This window comes from Pongo pygmaeus, chromosome 5, assembly GCF_028885625.2.
Source record: "Pongo pygmaeus isolate AG05252 chromosome 5, NHGRI_mPonPyg2-v2.0_pri, whole genome shotgun sequence".
In the NCBI taxonomy this organism is placed as follows: domain Eukaryota; kingdom Metazoa; phylum Chordata; class Mammalia; order Primates; family Hominidae; genus Pongo; species Pongo pygmaeus.
In genome coordinates, this window is record NC_072378.2 from 158,089,823 (window position 1) to 158,108,039 (window position 18,217).

General features: G+C 45.7%; 1 protein-coding gene across 3 annotated transcripts in view; it reads left to right on the forward strand.

Moving 5' to 3' along the window:
• ZDHHC14 (zinc finger DHHC-type palmitoyltransferase 14) overlaps nucleotides 1-18,217 on the forward strand; it is a 294,209-nt gene that overhangs the window by 152,730 nt on the left and 123,262 nt on the right. For all 3 annotated transcript variants that reach the window (XM_054493272.2, XM_054493273.2, XM_063666762.1), the window contains exon 2: nucleotides 9,645-9,805. In XM_054493272.2, the coding sequence (XP_054349247.1) occupies nucleotides 9,645-9,805 (161 nt within the window). The remainder of the gene's footprint in view (nucleotides 1-9,644; nucleotides 9,806-18,217) is intronic.

Here is an 18,217-nt window from a genome sequence, read left to right on the forward strand (position 1 = left end):
GTTGGGCCCTATATGTGTGGCCTTGTCCTGTACTTTAAATACCCAGTTTAAGACAGAAATCTGCAAGGATGACAGAAGAACTTTCTCTAGTCACATTCCTCCAAGAGGTTGGGTACAGACCAGAGCTGAAATAGGAGATAACCTGGGTTTTGCATTCTCAAGTGTATGATCCTCCATACCCCAAAACAATTAGACTAATTAAGGTACTGTAAGGCAACTTGCAAAAATCAAGAGCTTCAGCCCGCTGAGGTTTGAATCCAACAGAGAATATACATTATCATCAAGCATCTTCTTTATGGATAGTTGAGTTTTTAAAAGCACAGGCAGATTTTAATATTTCGGCAATTCTCTTCTTTTTTAGTTCAACAAGTACTTATGCATTTATTTTTAATAACGTATTTTTCTACTACAAAAATAAGCCATGCTTTAATTAAGAAAATTTGGAAACCACCAGAAAGCACATATGCATAAAATCACCCAGGGGTAATGAGATAATGGGGCACATTCTTCTAGTTACAAATATAGATGTGTTTGAAACACAAATAGGACTGTCTCCACTGTACTTTGTATCCTGTGTTTTTTTAGATGTCTCTTCATTTCATTTAACAAATAGTTATTGAAGGTCAACTGTGTGCTAGACTGAATTCTAGGCACCAGAGGTTACATCTGTGAGCCAAGGAGATACACGTCCTCATTGCATTGAGCATTTTTCTAGTGGGGTCAGACAGTAAGCAAGGAAGTACATATATTAACAGTGTGCCAAGTGGGGATAAGTGCTATGGGAAGAGTAAAAGCTGGAAGGGGTTGGGGTTGGTGGAGAGGGGATGGCTGGTCATAGGGGGGCTGCAGTTTGGAGATTGTGTGCAGCACAGTCAGGGAAGGCTCTACAGAGATGGTGATACTTGAGCAAAGGCTGGGAGGAGCTCTGTGGCTCCCTGTAGGGAGGGAGTTCCAGGCAGGGGGAAGGCACAGGCAAAAGCCCAGAGGAGAGGCAGGCCTGGCTTGTTCCAGAGCTGCAGGGGTCCGCAGGAGAGAGGAAGACGAGGTCAAAGAGGTCACAGGAGCCAGATGGCTTTGTAGCCTCGGCAAGTACCTGGCTTTAGTTCTGAGCAGAGGAGGGACGTGCTCTGGCTTGAGCTGGTGCATTGGGCACGGAGTGCAACCTAGGGGGAAGCAGAAGAGCCAGGCCATGCTTTGATGGGCTCAGGAGGCTACAACGTGGAAAGCCCTCAAGCAGACACCTCTGCCTCAGGCTCTAAATGTGGAGATGTCTTAGGAATACTGTGGCCAGTTTAGTTCACTCATATTTTTTAAAATGTATGCACAATAATGATATATGATTTTTAAATTGGTGTCTAATTAAGTCTATAATAGCTCTTTCAATAAGTATGAAATAAAGATCCCATGTGGTTAGAGAATATTATCTGATTTGGCACATTTCCCCTTAATGATACATCTTAAAATGTGGGGTACCTTAGATTGGATGAAACAAGAATTATGAATAGAGCTATAGTCCTGCTATGACTTTCCCATACAGAGTTTCCAGAACGGAGGCAGAATGGACACCCTTCAAATATAAGCCAGGGTCAGAGGCAGCTAAACCTCAGAATGCTGTTTAGTGCCAGGACAAATCCCAAATCACTACCCTTGACGCTTGGTATGGGCAGGTCTTCCCAGCACACACACCAGCAGCTCTAGGAAGAGCTTTCTTGGAAGGGCCCTGGCTTGCCCTGACGATGCCTTACAGTTCCAGAATGCACAGAAAGCAAAATGGAGTTACTTTGGCCAATTAGCTCAGCAGCCACACGTGGTCTGAAAATGACAAAACATTCACCTGAGCCAGGACTCGAATGGGAAATCTGGGGCATGTGGTTGCCATGCTTAGGTAATGTCAGGACATTAAAGAGCAACTTTTGGGGCAGAACAGTGTTGGCTTTCCCTCCCATGATTCACACGCTACCCAGAAGCCTCTGGCTTCCTGGAATTCTATTTCATTTCATGTTTTTGAGCAGGGTCTGGCTCTGTTGCCCAGGCTGGAGTGCAGTGGCATGATCTTGGCTCACTGCAGCCTCAGCCTCCCAGGGTCAAGCCAGCCTTCCACCAAGTCCCAAGTAGTTGGGATGACAGTCACACGCTACCACACCCAGCTGGTTTTTGTATTTTTTTTGTAGAGATGGGGTTTCACCATGTTGCCCAGGCTGGTCTCAAACTCCTGAGCTCAAGCAATCTGCCCACCTCAGCCTCCCAAAGTGTTGGGATTATAGGCACTCCCGGCCTCTTCCTGGAATTTTAAACGCAACTCAGAATCACTTGGCAAAAATGTTGATGCACCGCAATATTCACTAGTAAGCTCTTGTACATTCTCAATAGTAGATGAGTAAATTGGGCTGTTTACACGCTATGATTTGAAGCCTGTATTGTAAAGCTACAGATTCCCAGGTCCTGTATATTAAGTAGATCTCTCTGGGTGGTCTGGGAGGCCCTGAGTTAAGAATAAGGACACTAACTCTGTCTTGCACGCTTGGAGGGTGTTTGGGCCACATGGGCGGAAGAGAGCACTCTCCTCGTCTCCCCTCCTCCGCTCTCTGTTCAGGCAAGTGCTTGAAGCCTGGAGCCCCTCTCCTCACTCATGAACTCTGCAGGTTCAAGGCAAGACTGTGCTGTGTTTGGAGACTTCCCTGTTTAACTCTGCATCTAGCCAGAAGGCCTGCAGGGAAAAACCAGATTTCCTAAGTGACATTCCTCGCCTTGGTAGGGTGACCTTCACCTTCCTCCTCCCTTAGCAAGCCCGAAAGCTACAGTTCTCACACGACAAAGGTAGACAGAGAGACGCGTGTAAAAAAGAGCTGTTGAGCTTTGATGAAACTGAACGTCACCTTTGTAGTCTACAAATGGGTATGTGGAGTTCCACTGTCACCTCCATGCTCTCTGGGTTTGAGCTTTTCCTTCCAGCTTGCTTTGCTCATATTTTCCACGTTAGTCCCTGGGCTCATTGATTTAAGTTCCCTCCCTTGGTACAGGCATGCATAGACTCCTGGCTCTGTGCGTCTGGGGTAATTAACACGATTAGTACTAATCGTGCTTTCCAGGCACGGGGTCCTGCCATCGTGATCTTGTAGGGAAGTGTCACTCTTGGGAGTTTTATGAAATCATCTATTTGGTTTTTCCTATTCTAGAGTTGTGAGTGGATATGATTTCTGAATCTACTTTTTCCTCTATTTGTCTCCAAGTAATGTGCTCATCTTTGCCTTGTGGTGGTAGATTTATTTCTAAGTATGTGATTAAGGAACAAATCACAAAATGAATGGTGCTTATGTACCTGCCTGTAAGTGAAAAGTACATTTGTTTTGCAGTGACTCATATGAAAAGGAAAAGGGGTCATTTCTATTGCAACCCTTAAAACCTCCATTTCTCACACTGCTACTCTGATTATTTCAGGCGTGTGAGTCATTGGCTCAGGTTATTTCATTTATGATTGTTTGCCTTAGCTACTTATTGTTGAAATGCTTTGCAATTGAGAATCTGAAACTTAAAATGCTAGGTGACTTTGTGATTTCTGCAAAGTAGAAACTCCCTGAATTGGAGTGTGGCAATAATGCAGCGAGGCCACTTCCTCTTCCTGTGTAATAATAAATGCATGCCTCATGGTTATGTCTGAAAAACAGTTATTCTCATGTTTATGCTTTCGTACGTACAGAACAGACCAAAAATATCAAATGTAGGCCATTTGCCGCAGTCAGGAGTCATGAGCTACTATTAACAAACTGTTTTTATGTGTATCCATTTATAGACAAAACATTAAAAGAGGACTCGAATTGTTTTGATACAGGAAAAGATTCTCTACTTCTTGTTCCAAAGGGCACTTGGTTTTACTGTCTCTGCTATATCTTGTTAATATTGTTGTTTTGTTTTGTTTAGTTTTTAAGTTAATCTTCTCCCAAAGAATGTCCTCTGGAAAACAGAGAGATCTAATTACCCAATAATGAAATCCATGTTTCTTATCCAAATGTTTAAGAAATTAATTTAGTCTTAGGGGTTTTGTTCAAGAAATCAGCTTTATGTCAAATTCTAACCTGTAAGCCAGTCATATAGAATTAATGACAGTATTGATTCCGGGATGTCAGTATCTGTTTGATGCTAAAATGATTTTATATTTATCAATCTATCTATCTGTCTGTCTATCTATCTATCTATCTACCTATCCCTCCCTCTATCTTTTTAATGACCAATATCAAATATTTAGTTCTGAGCAGAGGAGGGACACACTCTGATTGTGTGGTCTCAGATAATATAGTGCCCAGAAAACAGTTCCACTTTCCATGTATAAACATCAAAGCACAAAAACAATTTTTACTAAAGATTCAAAGAGATTGTTATTTGAACTGAAAAAAATCCATATAATCTTTTGGCAGTGCTACAATTTCTAATTATTACTTGGAATGAATTTCTGCACCTCGAATGTACAATGCGTTGGCAGTTTGTGCATAGGTATTTATCATCATATCCAAAATCAAACAGCTCTTGCTGTTGTGTATGATTGGAGGGAGAGCTCTGTAAAGGCTTCTCATCATTTTAGCATCTGGTGCTAAATTAGCTAATTTCTTTTATGTTATGAAGATGTATGCTTTCAAATTCTTATTTTTCCCCCTGTCACTTTCCAGTTCATCTTTATGAAGACTAAGATGCCTGTAGCCTGTTTGCTACACTGCCCTGAGTTGTATGTAGGTCACAATTCTGGAGACAGAAATAGGATTCCATTTGGTGTTTATATCTTTGGCAGCTGCCTCATCATCTTGTATCAAATCCAGGCCCTCGGGGATGGAGTCTTCCTCAACACAGATGGCACTCAGCATTGGAGTTCCCATCCACAGTTGCTCAGAAATATGAAGGAGCCATTTTCAAGTCATCTGAGCTCGGACTAAGAATTTGCCATACTGTGCACAGCACTTCCTTCAGCTGTGAAGCCGTGCCAGTCTGTGGGTCGACTGAGATGTCCCATTAGTCTCACCTCCTTCAGGAGGTCAACATTCACAGTCGTGGGCAGGGTCTGCTTATTGCCTTGTCTTTACCACAAGGACTACAGATGCTCTCTGCTTTTTCTAAGCAGCATTTTGAAGGTGTCTCAGTAGCCCTGACCTCATTGTTTAGGGTTGGGAATTCTGCTGCTTTTATAAAAAGTGAGTTGTTGAGGATTTCTAGGACAAACTCAGCACTGTCCTCTGTCACACACAGAGGCTGGTGGAACGGGACTGTCACAGAGCACCTAGCATTATACAGAGTTGTACCAACATATGGTGCTTCATCTACTAGAACTTAGCACATGGAGGGTCTTAGAGGTTCCAGCAAATGCCCACAGAAGGTGAACGTGAGGCACACTCGGCTCAGCGAGCTGAGGAATATCCTGTCCTCTCAGCTGAGGGAGCCTCGCAGAAGGAACTGGGCCTTAGCATCTGTCTGAAGGAAGTTACAGGACCTAGCAAGCTGACAAGAGTAGAGAAGTTCTAGACCAGGTCTGTGGTTGCTGAGGGTATGTGTGACTTGACTCTCCTCTTCTTTCAGGTATTACAGTGAAATTCACTAAATGGATTCTATTCATTCAGCTACTCAACAAATATTTATCAAACTTGGTTGCATTTTCCATCATGTGAGGCATCCTGCTAGCTGCTACAAAGGACACAAAGAGGAACAGGGACCAGTCTCACCCTCCAGGACTTTTAATCTAGTGAGGTGCATGGAGCATGTCCACAAATAGCCACATGTCCAAGGAGACGAGCAAAGAAAAACATGGTGGGGGTTCAGAGAAAGAAGCGATCCCTTCTGCTTAGGGGGTGAGCCCAGAAACTCTACCAAGGCTTTTCAGGAAGCAGTATTGAGCTGGAACTGAAAAGTTGGGGAGCATCAACATGCTGAGTGGGAGGTGCGGGTGTTCCAGATGTGGGCTGGACAGGCAGCGCCAGCGGTGAGTGAAAGCCCATGCCTGCCTGAGACGCCCAAATGTTAGGTGTGGCCGTTGCTGGGATTCAGGAAGGGGCAGTGAGAGAGAGGGAGAGAAGGTGACTGTGGGGGACTTGGACACCAGATAAGGAGCTCAAGCTTCATTTGGCAGGAATGGTGGAAGCATGGAGGGCTTTTGAGCAGAGACACGTGTGATTGGACCTGGCAGTGGTGGTTGGGACAGATTGAAGGAGGGGATCGTGGTAGGCAGGGATGAAGTCACTGTTCTAGGCTGGGTGCAGTGGCTCATTCCTGTAATCCCAGCACTTTGGGAGGCTGAGGCAGGAGGATCACTCGAGCCCAGGAGTTTGAGACCAGCCTGGGCAACAAAGTGTGTCTACAAAACACACAAAAAATTAGCCAGGCGTGGTGGTGAGGGCCTGTAGTTCCAGCCACTCAGGAGGCTGAGCTGGGAGAATCTCTTGAACCTCAGGAGTTCAAAGCTGCAGTGAACCGTGATCATACCACTGCACTCCAGCCTGGGCAGCAGAGTGAGACCCTGTCTCAAGAAAGATAAATAAATAAATAAATAAATAAATAAATAAATAAGTAAACAAACAGAGATCACTGTTCCAGCTATCTCCCGGAGAGAGAAGACAGAGAGAGCTTCTGAGAGGAGGGACTGGAAGGCAAAACAGCGTGGAAGGAAGGCCCTGAGTGGGAGGAAGGCTGGCTGTTTCTATTTAAGAAGAGGGAAGGAGGAAGACAAGTGCAGGTGGGCCATGCACCTAGGTTCCCCCGGGGCGTCCAAAGCACTCACCAATGCGAGTCTAGGCAGAGCTGGTTTAACCATCTCATAGACCCAGAGCACGCAGTCGCCTTGTAACAGAACTCTTCCTGTAGGCTCTTTCCTGCCTCGCTTTCTATTCCACCTGCTTTCTTCTCCACCATGGAGGGGCCAGAAACTGCAGCTGGTGAGCTGGGGTAGTGGAGGGGGCTTAACTTCATATCAAGGTAGAAGTTACGATTGTTCACTGGGATTATTACTCTTTCATTTACTTAAATGGCACTGTTAGCTGCTTAAAGCGACAAGGACTTCCTATTACCTTCATATTATCATCCGAGAAGTCACTAGACCCGCCTGAGATTTCCTGCGGGGACAGGAGCAGGAGCAGGTTCCCAGGGAAACACAGACAGATGCATTTTGGATCTTTACCCTGATTTGTCCAAGTGCAACAGCCCGCTACGCAGTGAGAGAACCCCGGCAGGCAGTAGGCCTCCCCGCGTCAACTGGACTTTGCCTTTTCCTCCTTTCCTGGGATGGCTCTGAATAAATCAGTGTGTGCTCAAGTGCAAATACCAATCTACAGTGTATTGTCTCTGCAGTGAGAATGTGGCAGGGGACATCCTGGTTAGGGGGTGGAGGTGATGAGAGGCCGCAGAGGCATCAGCCTGGGGAAGTGGGGTGGCTGTGGAAGATCCCAACCCTGCAGAGAGTACACTTGGGACAGGGAACGGTGGAGGGCAAGGCATGCTAGAACTTGCTCTAAGAGCAAGAGGCAGCCTGTGCAACTTTGAGCAGGTGGACTTTGCAGTCCACCAAGCTGCCTCTCAGACCGAAAAAGGCAAAAATAAGCACACCAAAGCCTAAGATCTACTAAGTCACCCTCACGGGAGGGTTCTGGCCATTCACAAGTAGCCATCCTTGGAGAAGCTCCATAGAGTTAAATTACAGCTGTCAAACACCTGAGGTGGAACACTCTCTCCTAACCAGGTCTGTCTGGTTCACATCGTCCAGCTGTGCCCTCGCTGAAGCTGGCTTTGCTGTGCCAACATCATCTTCAAATTCATTAATCTTGAAAAAGGGGGAAAACGTGGGCTTGTTTTACTCACTGCCATTGTTCAAACTATGTTGAACTGTGAATATAAGTTTTTTTGGAAAATTCTCTTCTACACAGTTGCTCTTTTCCCTAACCATTTTGTAACAAAAAATTCCCCCTAAAGTAGATTATTTTAGACTAAAATTATATGTATTCAGGGTTTATATATATATATATATAATTTCATACCAGGGTAATTTCATGCCTTCAATGTAGACTGTGTTTCTTTTTTTAACATTTTATTTGGAAATAATTTCAAACTTACAGAAAAGTAGCAAGAATAAGAGTAGTACAAAGAACATCCATTCACCCTTTACCCACATTCACCTCTTGCTAATACTTGATCCCATTTGCTCTGTTTAGACAATATTTTTTTGAGCTATTTGGGAGTAAGCTGAATTCATCATGGCACTTTATTCCTAAATACTTCGCTGTACATCTCCTCATGCTAGGAAACTTGCACAGCCACGGTCCACATTGTCAACATCAGCGATCACTCCAGGAAGCTGTGTCCAGGTCTGCAGGCCTCTTGAAGGCTGGTGCACTAATGTTCTATCACTTGTCTCAGCAAAGGGGATCACGGCTTGTGGTTCTCAAGTCCCAGACTCGTGCCAGCATCCCTTTGCCATCCATCAGAGACCTGCACAGTAGTGGGGTGCTGGTTCCCAGGGCTTCCAAGACCAAGAGCCCTGTCTGCTTCCTAAACTTGAGCAGAGCTGAGCTTCCCAATCCTTTCTTCTCCAGCTCCCCATCTCTGTTTTGTCTTGGGAACATGGAAGAGAATCTTCTGATGAGGTGGGCAATGTAGCATTGTTTTCCACGCTAGATGTCCTAATTCCACGATTCTGCGTCATGTTCCCCAATGCCCATGATGTTACTTAATGTGGCGACAATGGACTGACCGTGGTCACTGCAGATCCCATCCTTCACTTAGGTCCAGGCATCTGACTGCATCAAGGGGCCATGGTAAGAACTGCTCCGGCTCCAGAATACCTGGATCTGAGACCAAATGTCAGACACTGGTTCCCAGGCTGGCCTCGTGTAGAGTTTAGTCTATCCCAATGGCACTTCTCCCTGATTCATCACAACCCCTGCTTCACGTCAGCATGTCAGACTGACAGCAGTGAAGAGGTTGAGTTAAGAGTTGGGCCACGTTCATCCGTTGATAGCTCAGATGCCCTCTGGAAAAGCACGAGATGATTCTATTCCAGCTGCTGAAATCCCTTGAATTGTCTTCAGAAACCTGCCTGCAAGTCCATTTCTATAGCTCATTCACTTTGGAATAGATTACCTCCAGAACATGGAAAATTGGTTTCTTGCCCTTTGAAAGTGTGTGTACAGTCCTCAGCGTTTGGTGCTGGCTGAAAGTTCCCGAGTCATTTGACCCAAGTGGGAAAGGCGGGCTCTCATGAAGATCATTCTAAATTGGTGTCTTCTTCTATTATGTAATCCCAGAAGAGGGCAGGGGGATCTCATAGACTCCTGAACCGTGTTTACAGCACAGAGGACACGTGTCTATTTATACAAGCTCTGTGTGTCTTAGACTGATTATACAACAGGACTATTTTCATTCTTCTGCCAGCGTCTTCCTGTAAGAGCAGAGGGCTTGGGCGTGGTGCCCAAGAGTGGGGGTTCAATTGTCTGTAAGAGAGAACTGCAGACCTCCCCAAACGTAAATCTTTCACATAGATGAATTTTTAATGGAAATCAATTTCTCTCTTCCAAATAAGCTTTTGGTTTCTTAGAAGATAAAGACTGCTTACTGTTGATTCCTAAGATTGTATTTCCTTTCTTTTCCCCTTCTCCCCGGCCTGTTCAACCTGTCGGCAGCTGTCCGTACCTGGCGGTGAAAATCACCCCTGCCATCCCTGCAGTCGCTGGCATCCTGTTCTTCTTTGTGATGGGGACCCTGCTCCGCACCAGCTTCAGCGACCCTGGAGTCCTCCCACGAGCCACGCCTGATGAAGCCGCCGATCTGGAAAGGCAAATAGGTAACACTGAAAGTCTGCCCATGGCCTCTGGTCGCTTCCCGCCTGGGCACAGCTACAGTGGGGAAGGCAGGCCGAGGGCTGTACAGGAGGGGCTGAGCGCTGGGAAGGAAGGAGGCCAGAAGTCAGCATTCCTTAGCTTGCTGGGTGGGCAGGATGAGCTGAAGAAGAGGTGGGATGTAAGGCTGGAGGGACAGGTATCCTGGAGGCAGGACTGCTGGCCCACGCAAGCGAAGCATCAGTGTGAGCTGTGCTTCTGATGTTTCTTTGAAACCCAAGTGTTTGATTCCACTCTACTAAGCAGCCTCCACCCCAAGAGATCTACAGTTGTAGGTTGCTGCACTTATTCCCTTTTGCAATCCTTGGAGCCTGACCAGTTTCCATGATATAAATCTAGGAAAGTTACATCTTAGGCAGCTTTCTTGTTTATCCAGCCCAGGATTGAGAATTTCCTTTATTTAGGTATAATAAACATGTATCTGTGATATGTATTGAGATGAATAGCTTTATTTTTCCTTAGATATTAAAACCTACACTAAAGTTATTACAACCCATTTTGAAGATATTAAAATAGATCCTAATCCCTTACACGACAAACTTTTACAGTTTTTTTTTTTTAATTAAAAAGAGAGCTTTTTCTTGCTCTTAAGTTTGTGATTGTGAATGTGTAGCTTTGCTGTGGTGCTTTGGTAAATTTCACAAGCATGGCAAAGGAGCTGTGATGACTCGGTGTGAACATAACGTTTAGGCCTGAAAAATCACTTGGCAGAGATCATTCTCTTCCAGGATTCCTTCTATTCTACGGATTTTCCTTTGCAGCCTCCACTAAAGCTGGAGGGAGCTCCCTGTCTACAGTGTAAGGAGACAGAGCTGTGGATCTTGCTAAAAAGTGCCTATTCTGGTCCTACCGTTCCCCAAGTGCTAAAGCACAGCTTTGTCCTTCTCTCGACATCTGCCTTCATCCTTCATCCCTGCTGTCTGGAAAGGGAGCAGTAAAATGGGAGTGTGTGGAGTGTGTGGTGTCATCTGCTAGACTGCAGCTGTCTTGTGTCCTGAGGTAGGAAGGATGGGGAGGGAGAAGCAGCAGTGGGCAGACAATCTCTTTCTTAGCCCCTGCATCATGGGATTCCAAGACAGGACATGCTAGTGGATAATTTTAAGGCTCACATTTTATAGCACTTTAATCATTTGTCAGGCCCATCCATGTCTATCACTGCATTTTTTTCCACATTTAAGCCACCTTGTAAGGAAAACTTTATTATTACACCCATTTTACAAATAAGGAAACAAAGCCCCCAAGAGGGGCTTAAATGGATGAAAGTGGCAGAACTGGAGCCTAGAACCCAGGTTTCCAGGTTTCCAGATTTCAGACCTTGTTCTTTCCAGCTCCTCACATCATTGAGGAGAGAGAGGGAAGTCAAACCTAGTTTCCTTCAAAACTGTGTGATTTATGCCCACAATACATGAGCAGGTAACTTGAAAATCCACTTCGCAGTGCAAGGGCCCAGCTCCCATACTGGGGGTGATGCAGTTTCCTGCAGTGATCCCCGTCTCCAGGTTAGTGCAGGTGCATCTGCAAAATCAGCATGATTAGGAACAGACTTTCTGCCTTTCTTACAAAGTGGATGAGGCAGGGCGCGGTGGCTCACGCCTGTATCCCCAACACTTTAGGAGGTCAAGCTGGGAGGATCACTTGAGGTCAGGAGTTTGAGACCAACCTGGCCAACATGGTGAAACCCCATCTCTACTAAAAATAAAAAAAAATGGCCGGGTGTGGTGGTGCGAGCCTGTAGTCCCAGCTACTGGGGAGGCTGACGCAGGAGAGTCGCTTGAACCCAGGAGGCAGAGGATTGCAGTGAGCCGAGATCATGCCACCTTACCACAGCCTGGGCAACAGAGCAAAACTCTGTGTCAAACAACAACAACAACAACAACAACCAAAAAAAAACAGTGAGATGCCACTTCACACCCTGTAGGATGGCACTAATCAAAAAGACTGACAATGACAAATGCTGGTGATGATTTGGAGAAACTGGAACCCTTGTACATTACTGGTGGGAATGTAAAATGGTACATCCACTTTGGAAAGCAGTTTCTCAAAATTCTCCAAAAGCTAAACACCATTACTATATGACCCAGCAATTCCACTCCTAGATATGTCCACACAAAGATGTATATGAATATTCATAGCTGCATGAAACCTAACAACCCAGATGTCCATCAGAGGATGAATTGATGATCCATATGTGGTATATCCATACAATTGGATTCCATGAAGCAATAAAAGGGAAGAAAACTGTTGATACAGGCTACAACATGGACATTAAAGACATTTGCTAAGGGAAAGAAGCCAGATACAAAAGACTATGTACTGTGTGATTCCATTTGTATAAAATGTCCAAGAAAGCACAAGTCTTTACAGACAGAAAGGAGATTAGTGATTTCCTGGGGCTGGGAGGGTAGGAGTGCAGGTTAACTGCACATGACATGAGGGAGTTTGTTGGGATTATGAACATGGTCTAAAATTAGGTCGTGGTGATGGTTGCACAATGCAATAAATTCACTACAAGTCACTGGATTGCACACTTTCTATGGTGACTGCTGTGGTACATAAATTATACCTCTATAAAGATGTAAAAAAAAAAAAGGAGGAGGAGGCCGGGCGCAGTGGCTCACGCCTGTAATCCTAGCACTTTGAGAGGCCGAGGCGGGCGGATCACGCGGTCAGGAGATCGAGATCATCCTGGCTAACACAGTGAAACCCCGTCTCTACTAAAAATGCAAAAAAAGTTAGCCAGGCGTTGGTGGCACGCGCTTGTAGTCCCAGCTACTCTGGAGGCTGAGGCAGGAGAATGGCATGAACCCAGGAGGCAGAGCTTGCAGCCGAGATCGCGCCACTGCACACCAGCCTGGGTGACAGAGGAGACTCCCTCTAAAAAAAAAAAAAAAAAAAAAAGGAGGAGGAGGGTGGGAAGGGAGAGAGGAAAAAGATGGGGTCGAAGAAGCAGAAGGAGAAGAGTAAGGAGAGAGCTATGGAGGGCCTCAGACATGGGTTTGAATCCTGGCTCACCCTTTCTCTAGTTGTGTGGCTTAGGCGAGCGGTGCAGTTTTCTAAACTCTATCCCTCTGTGTTCTTATCTGTGAAATAGGAGTAATGGCATGGATCTTTTAAGGTTCTTGTCAGGATTAACAATTACAGGAAAAGCGCCTGGCACATTGTAGATGTGTAGTAAAGGATCATTTTTTGTTTTGTCTAATTCTTCTCTTTTCCCACTCAGTTTTCTCTCCACCTTCTACAAATGTACATTCTCATAAAAAGCTACCTGAAGTGTGACAGGAATAAATGGCAGAGCTGGTACAATGTCTTTGGGACTGCTGCCTGCCAGCTTAGCTGTACCTCCTCCAGGCTGAGGAAGGGGCTCAGGCACCTGCAAGCTGGGCTTGTTTCCATCACTGATCAAACTCTTCATAACGAGTCCTCCCGTATACTACTTGGCTTTGGAAGATAAGGTTGTTTCAGTGAAATCTTAACACATTTATGTTGTGCTGTCTGGCTAAAGAAAGAAAAATGAACAATTAGATTTGGAAACTTTTTATTGTTAGAGTTATTCATTCTAATTATCCGTTGTAGAGCTCTTCCTTATAGAAGCCCACAATGGCCCCTTGGAATCAGCCATCTGAGTAATTTATTGAAGATTTGCCAAGGATTTAAACAGCTTTCCCCTGTCTTCAAACTTCTGAGAGGAGTAGGTGGGGAGGAGGAGGGCTCTGGGCTTCAGAGTCTGTTTCAAGGCTCTTGAAATGCCTTACACTTCTTTCTTCTGAAAGAATGTTCCCGATGACTTAGGTTGCAGCTAAAAAGACATCAAAGAATAGCAGCAGGGGGCCAGGGAAGCTGGGGTCACTGGAGGCTCGCTTGGAAACTTCAGTTTCAGAAACTCAGTTTTTACAGTTCACCCAAGGATGATCTGATCCTAAGCAACTAATTTGGGGTTAGAAAAAAATGACAAATACTATACTAGAAACCACAGGATCAAAGTGTTGAATTTCTATTAGGGATAGACCTTTCCAGTGATCAAAATAGGGGAAAGTATTTCACATTCCACAGGTTTCATCTCTTCCCACCCGCTCTACAGTCCTGACCCGATGCTGAGACTAAGGAAGTCAATGCAGAGAGTGAGTGAGGAGCCGAAATGTGAGCTTTGGGTCCCAAAGCAAGGCTAGTGATTTAGGAAGCACCTCTTCCAAGCCACAGTAACCCAGATACCATATACATGATGGACTTTCCTTGGTAAGGGTGGAACCAGATCAAAGGAAGCTGGTGGGCTTTTAAAAATTCACTTGCGTTGTGGCGGAATCTGAAGACTGATTACCTCCACTCTGTACATGTTGCTGACGAGGTAGAGTGCCACTTCCCCAGGCAGAGTAGATGCACCCGTGTGTGCGTGCGAGTGTGCGTGTGTGTGTGTTCCTTCTCTCCTTTCTCCTGTACTCCCTCCCCCTCCCTCTCCCCTATCTTCGGTCATCATCCAGTAAACTTTCTTGTAGTACGTAGATCCAATCACCTTACTAAGACTAAGCTTATCTTTTGTTATTTCCTAAATTAATCCCTGAAAGAGTCTCTCGAGGAGATTTCTAGAAAGCACAGCACAGCAACTTCCTGACCCTGGGAAAGCCTGGACTTGTCAGGGACACAGTCCCACCCCATCCTAGACAGAGCATCTCCTGGGAAGACTTCCACAGCCACAGGAAGTTTTGACCCACTGATTTGACTTGCTGGGCTTTTCCCACATCAAAGATATCTTAATTCTGTGTTTAAGAGTAGAAACATTTTAATTGGAATTTTAACGACACTAATGGATTTTTGTTGGAGAAGATGCTTTCTGAGGAAAAGACTATTTAAGTCAATTTAAGACCATAATTTTCTCTATCGCACAAGTTATTTCCAATTGTTTTCATTTACATTGTTATTTCACTAAAATTCTTTTTATTGGAGTCATTTCTTTGCATAAAATTTATAACTAAGATTTTTCACTGATCAGTATTATGAAAGCTGCCATTATGAATTTTTTTATGGAACTATTATTTCTACTAAGAAAATTTTTTTTGTGATTTGATTTTTTTACCATATGCAGTTTTGGGGGTCTTTTTGTTTGGGTTTTTTTTAAGGCAGTATTAATTTCATTTTCTGTTGTCAATATTCACCATAAAATGGCTTTAAAATTTGATGGTTTCATTGATTTGGTTTCATTGATTTTTGCCTAATTACTAGTCTACTGGCTTAGATTAGATTGATCTGTGATTGAATCTTCATACACTGTGCAGTCGCTTTGTGTACCGTATACTAGTTGTCCATACTATTGAATATACACCCCTCCCCCCAAAAAAACTGGCAGGGTCAACATAGCAGGCATTACAGGTGGCTAATTTGATTGCTTTTTGCCAGTTTTCTTTTCAGAAGGTGAGATTTTCTGACCATTTCCCCCAATTCATATTTGCGTCTTTTTACTCACCTCCAATATCACCACAATTCATGCTTTGTGTAGTTTTTATTTGCAGTGGCCCTTTCAGCCTCTCATGCACTCTGACTAGGCCTCGGAGCTCCGTGCAGAATGGATTGCACCTGCCAGTGTGGGAGTCCTCGCTGCCTCTCCCATCCTCCCTCCCTGCTGCTTTCTGCCCTGTTCTTGTTTTTTTTGTTGTTGTTGTTTTTTGTTTGTTTGTTTGTTTGTTTGTTTTGAGACCAAGTTTTGCTCCTGTTGCCCAGGCTGGAGTGCAATGGTGCGATCTCAGCTCACCGCAACCTCTGCCTCCTGGGTTCAAGCAATTCTCCTGCCTCAGCCTCCCGAGTAGCTGGGATTACAGGCATGCGCCACCATTCCTGGTTAATTTTTTATTTTTAGTAAAGACGGGTTTTCTCCGTGTTGGTCAGGCTGGTCTTGAACTGCCAACCTCAGGCGATCTGCCCGCCTGGGCCTCCCAAAGTGCTGGGATTACAGGCATGAACCACTGCACCCAGCCTCTGGCCTGTTCTTGATGGTCACTGTGATGCCGCCTCAGTAGCCTTTGGACTTTCTCCTCCACTACCAGCTTAAGCACTTACCTGTGCCCATGAAATGAAATATTCCCCGTGCTTTTCCCATGTGTCTGTGTGATGGGTCTCCTGGGCCCTGATGAACAGGCCGGACAGTGTTCATGGCTGTTGTTGATGAAGCGTCTCTCCCCGTGTGGGATGTGGCTGTGGCATTTGCCCACCATCCGTATCCTGTTATACCTGTGAGGATGCCAGTGCTTGGGAGGAAAGGGGTTTGCCAGAGGTCACTTGGCCAGAGCTGGGAGTCCAACACCCGCCCATCTGATATCACAGCCTGTGCTCTTACCCACTGCACAGTCCTGCCCACCTCCTGCTGCCTGAGGAGCCAGGCCCTGAGCAAGCCATGCTTGGCTCCCTGGAGCAGTGGCACTTCCCCTTCCCATGGACCACGTCCTCTCTCCCCGGCGCAGCCTCGAGCTTCGAAACAGAAAGCCGAGCCTAGCATGCCGCGGCTCACGGGCTTGGTTCTCAAATCCTGGGCTCAAGTGGGTGGAGCAGGAAGAACTTCAGGGAATTTCCAGACAATCTAACTCCCCTCTTGGAGCTTCTTGAAGATTCAGGGGCCTTTTTCCAGTGGGACTCTCGTGATGTCTAGATGTTCCATGATGTTTGAGGCAAGGGAGAGTGGGGGAGTCCCATCGTGTCTGACCTGCCTTCTGGAAGAGATAAAGGCTTCTAAAAAGGGACATCCTAGAAAAAAATGTAGCTTCTTTGTCTGGGGGAAGTGCTAGAACCATCTAGAGTACATGGATGCCAGGAAGTGGGGCAGTGAGGCTCCTGCACAAGGTCAGGGTGGCAGCTCAGGATGTTGAGATTCCGATGTTCCTTTAACAAGAAACCCCAGCCTGGGAGAGCTGGAAGCCAGATGTCACAACTCAAAATTATGGTATTTGGAGAAATACCACAAGATTTTGAAGGGTCTGATTCTAAGGGAAGGAGGGGGCCAGAGATGTTTTTCCACAGGAGTTGGAAGGATGTGTGGTTTTCATCCAGGACATTCAAGGAAGCCTGTGTTATTTATTCTTCCTATGGAAATCCAAACTTGTGGGAATGTACCATGTGTTGGAGTTGAAGCCATTCTCTGATGCAAACTTATTTCCGTGATTTTGAAGTTGGCGACCTTACTATACACTGACTGGCATGGGGACTTAGGAGGACAGCTCTAGAAAGCTGTCTTGTATCTCCTCTCTCCTGGTGGACGTCCTTCACAGAATTGTCTTCTTGGTCCTCTAGAGAGCTTTGTGGATGGAAAGTGGCACTTTCCTCCTTACAGGAAGAGAAATTGAGAGAAGGGGGTTATTTAACTTGATGAGATCACACTTTGGTGCTCAGCCTGCACTGAGCCTAGGAATGTGAATTCCTGAGTTCACACAGACACTCTAGAGAGACCGCAGCATCACATAGTCATCCTAGCTAGCGACCGCAGCGTCACACACACACACTCTAGAGAGACCACAGCATCACAAGACACTCTAGAGAGACCACAGCATCACACAGACACTCTAGAGAGACCACAGTGTCACACAGACACTCTAGAGAGACCACAGCGTCACAAGACACTCTAGAGAGACCACAGCGTCACACAGGCACTCTAGAGAGACCGCAGCGTCACACAGGCACTCTAGAGAGACCACAGCATCACAAGACACTCTAGAGAGACCACAGCGTCACACAGACACTCTAGAGAGACCACAGCATCACACAGACACTCTAGAGAGACCACAGCATCACATAGTCATTCTAGCTAGCAACCGCAGTGTCACACAGACACTCTAGAGAGACCACAGTGTCACACAGACACTCTAGAGAGACCACAGTGTCACACAGACACTCTAGAGAGCCCACAGCGTCACAAGACACTCTAGAGAGACCACAGCATCACACAGACACTCTAGAGAGACCACAGCGTCACACAGACACTCTAGAGAGACCACAGCGTCACACAGGCACTCTAGAGAGACCACAGCGTCACACAGACACTTTGAGAGACCACAGCATCACACAGACACTCTAGAGAGACCACAGCATCACACAGACACTTTGAGAGACCGCAGCATCACAGAGGCACTCTAGAGAGACCGCAGTGTCACACAGACACTCTAGAGAGACCACAGCGTCACACAGACACTCTAGAGAGACCTCAGTGTCACATAGGGATTTAGCGACCGCAGTGTTTCCCCTCCTGAATGTCCCTCTTTGTGTAGTTTGTGTACCTCTGTAAAGATGTGAAATCTCCTCTGTAGAATTGATGAACTCCTCCCTAAAGCCAGGATACCACTTCCTGTCAGGTAAGGGGAAGTCTGTCTTTCTCTTACTGCATC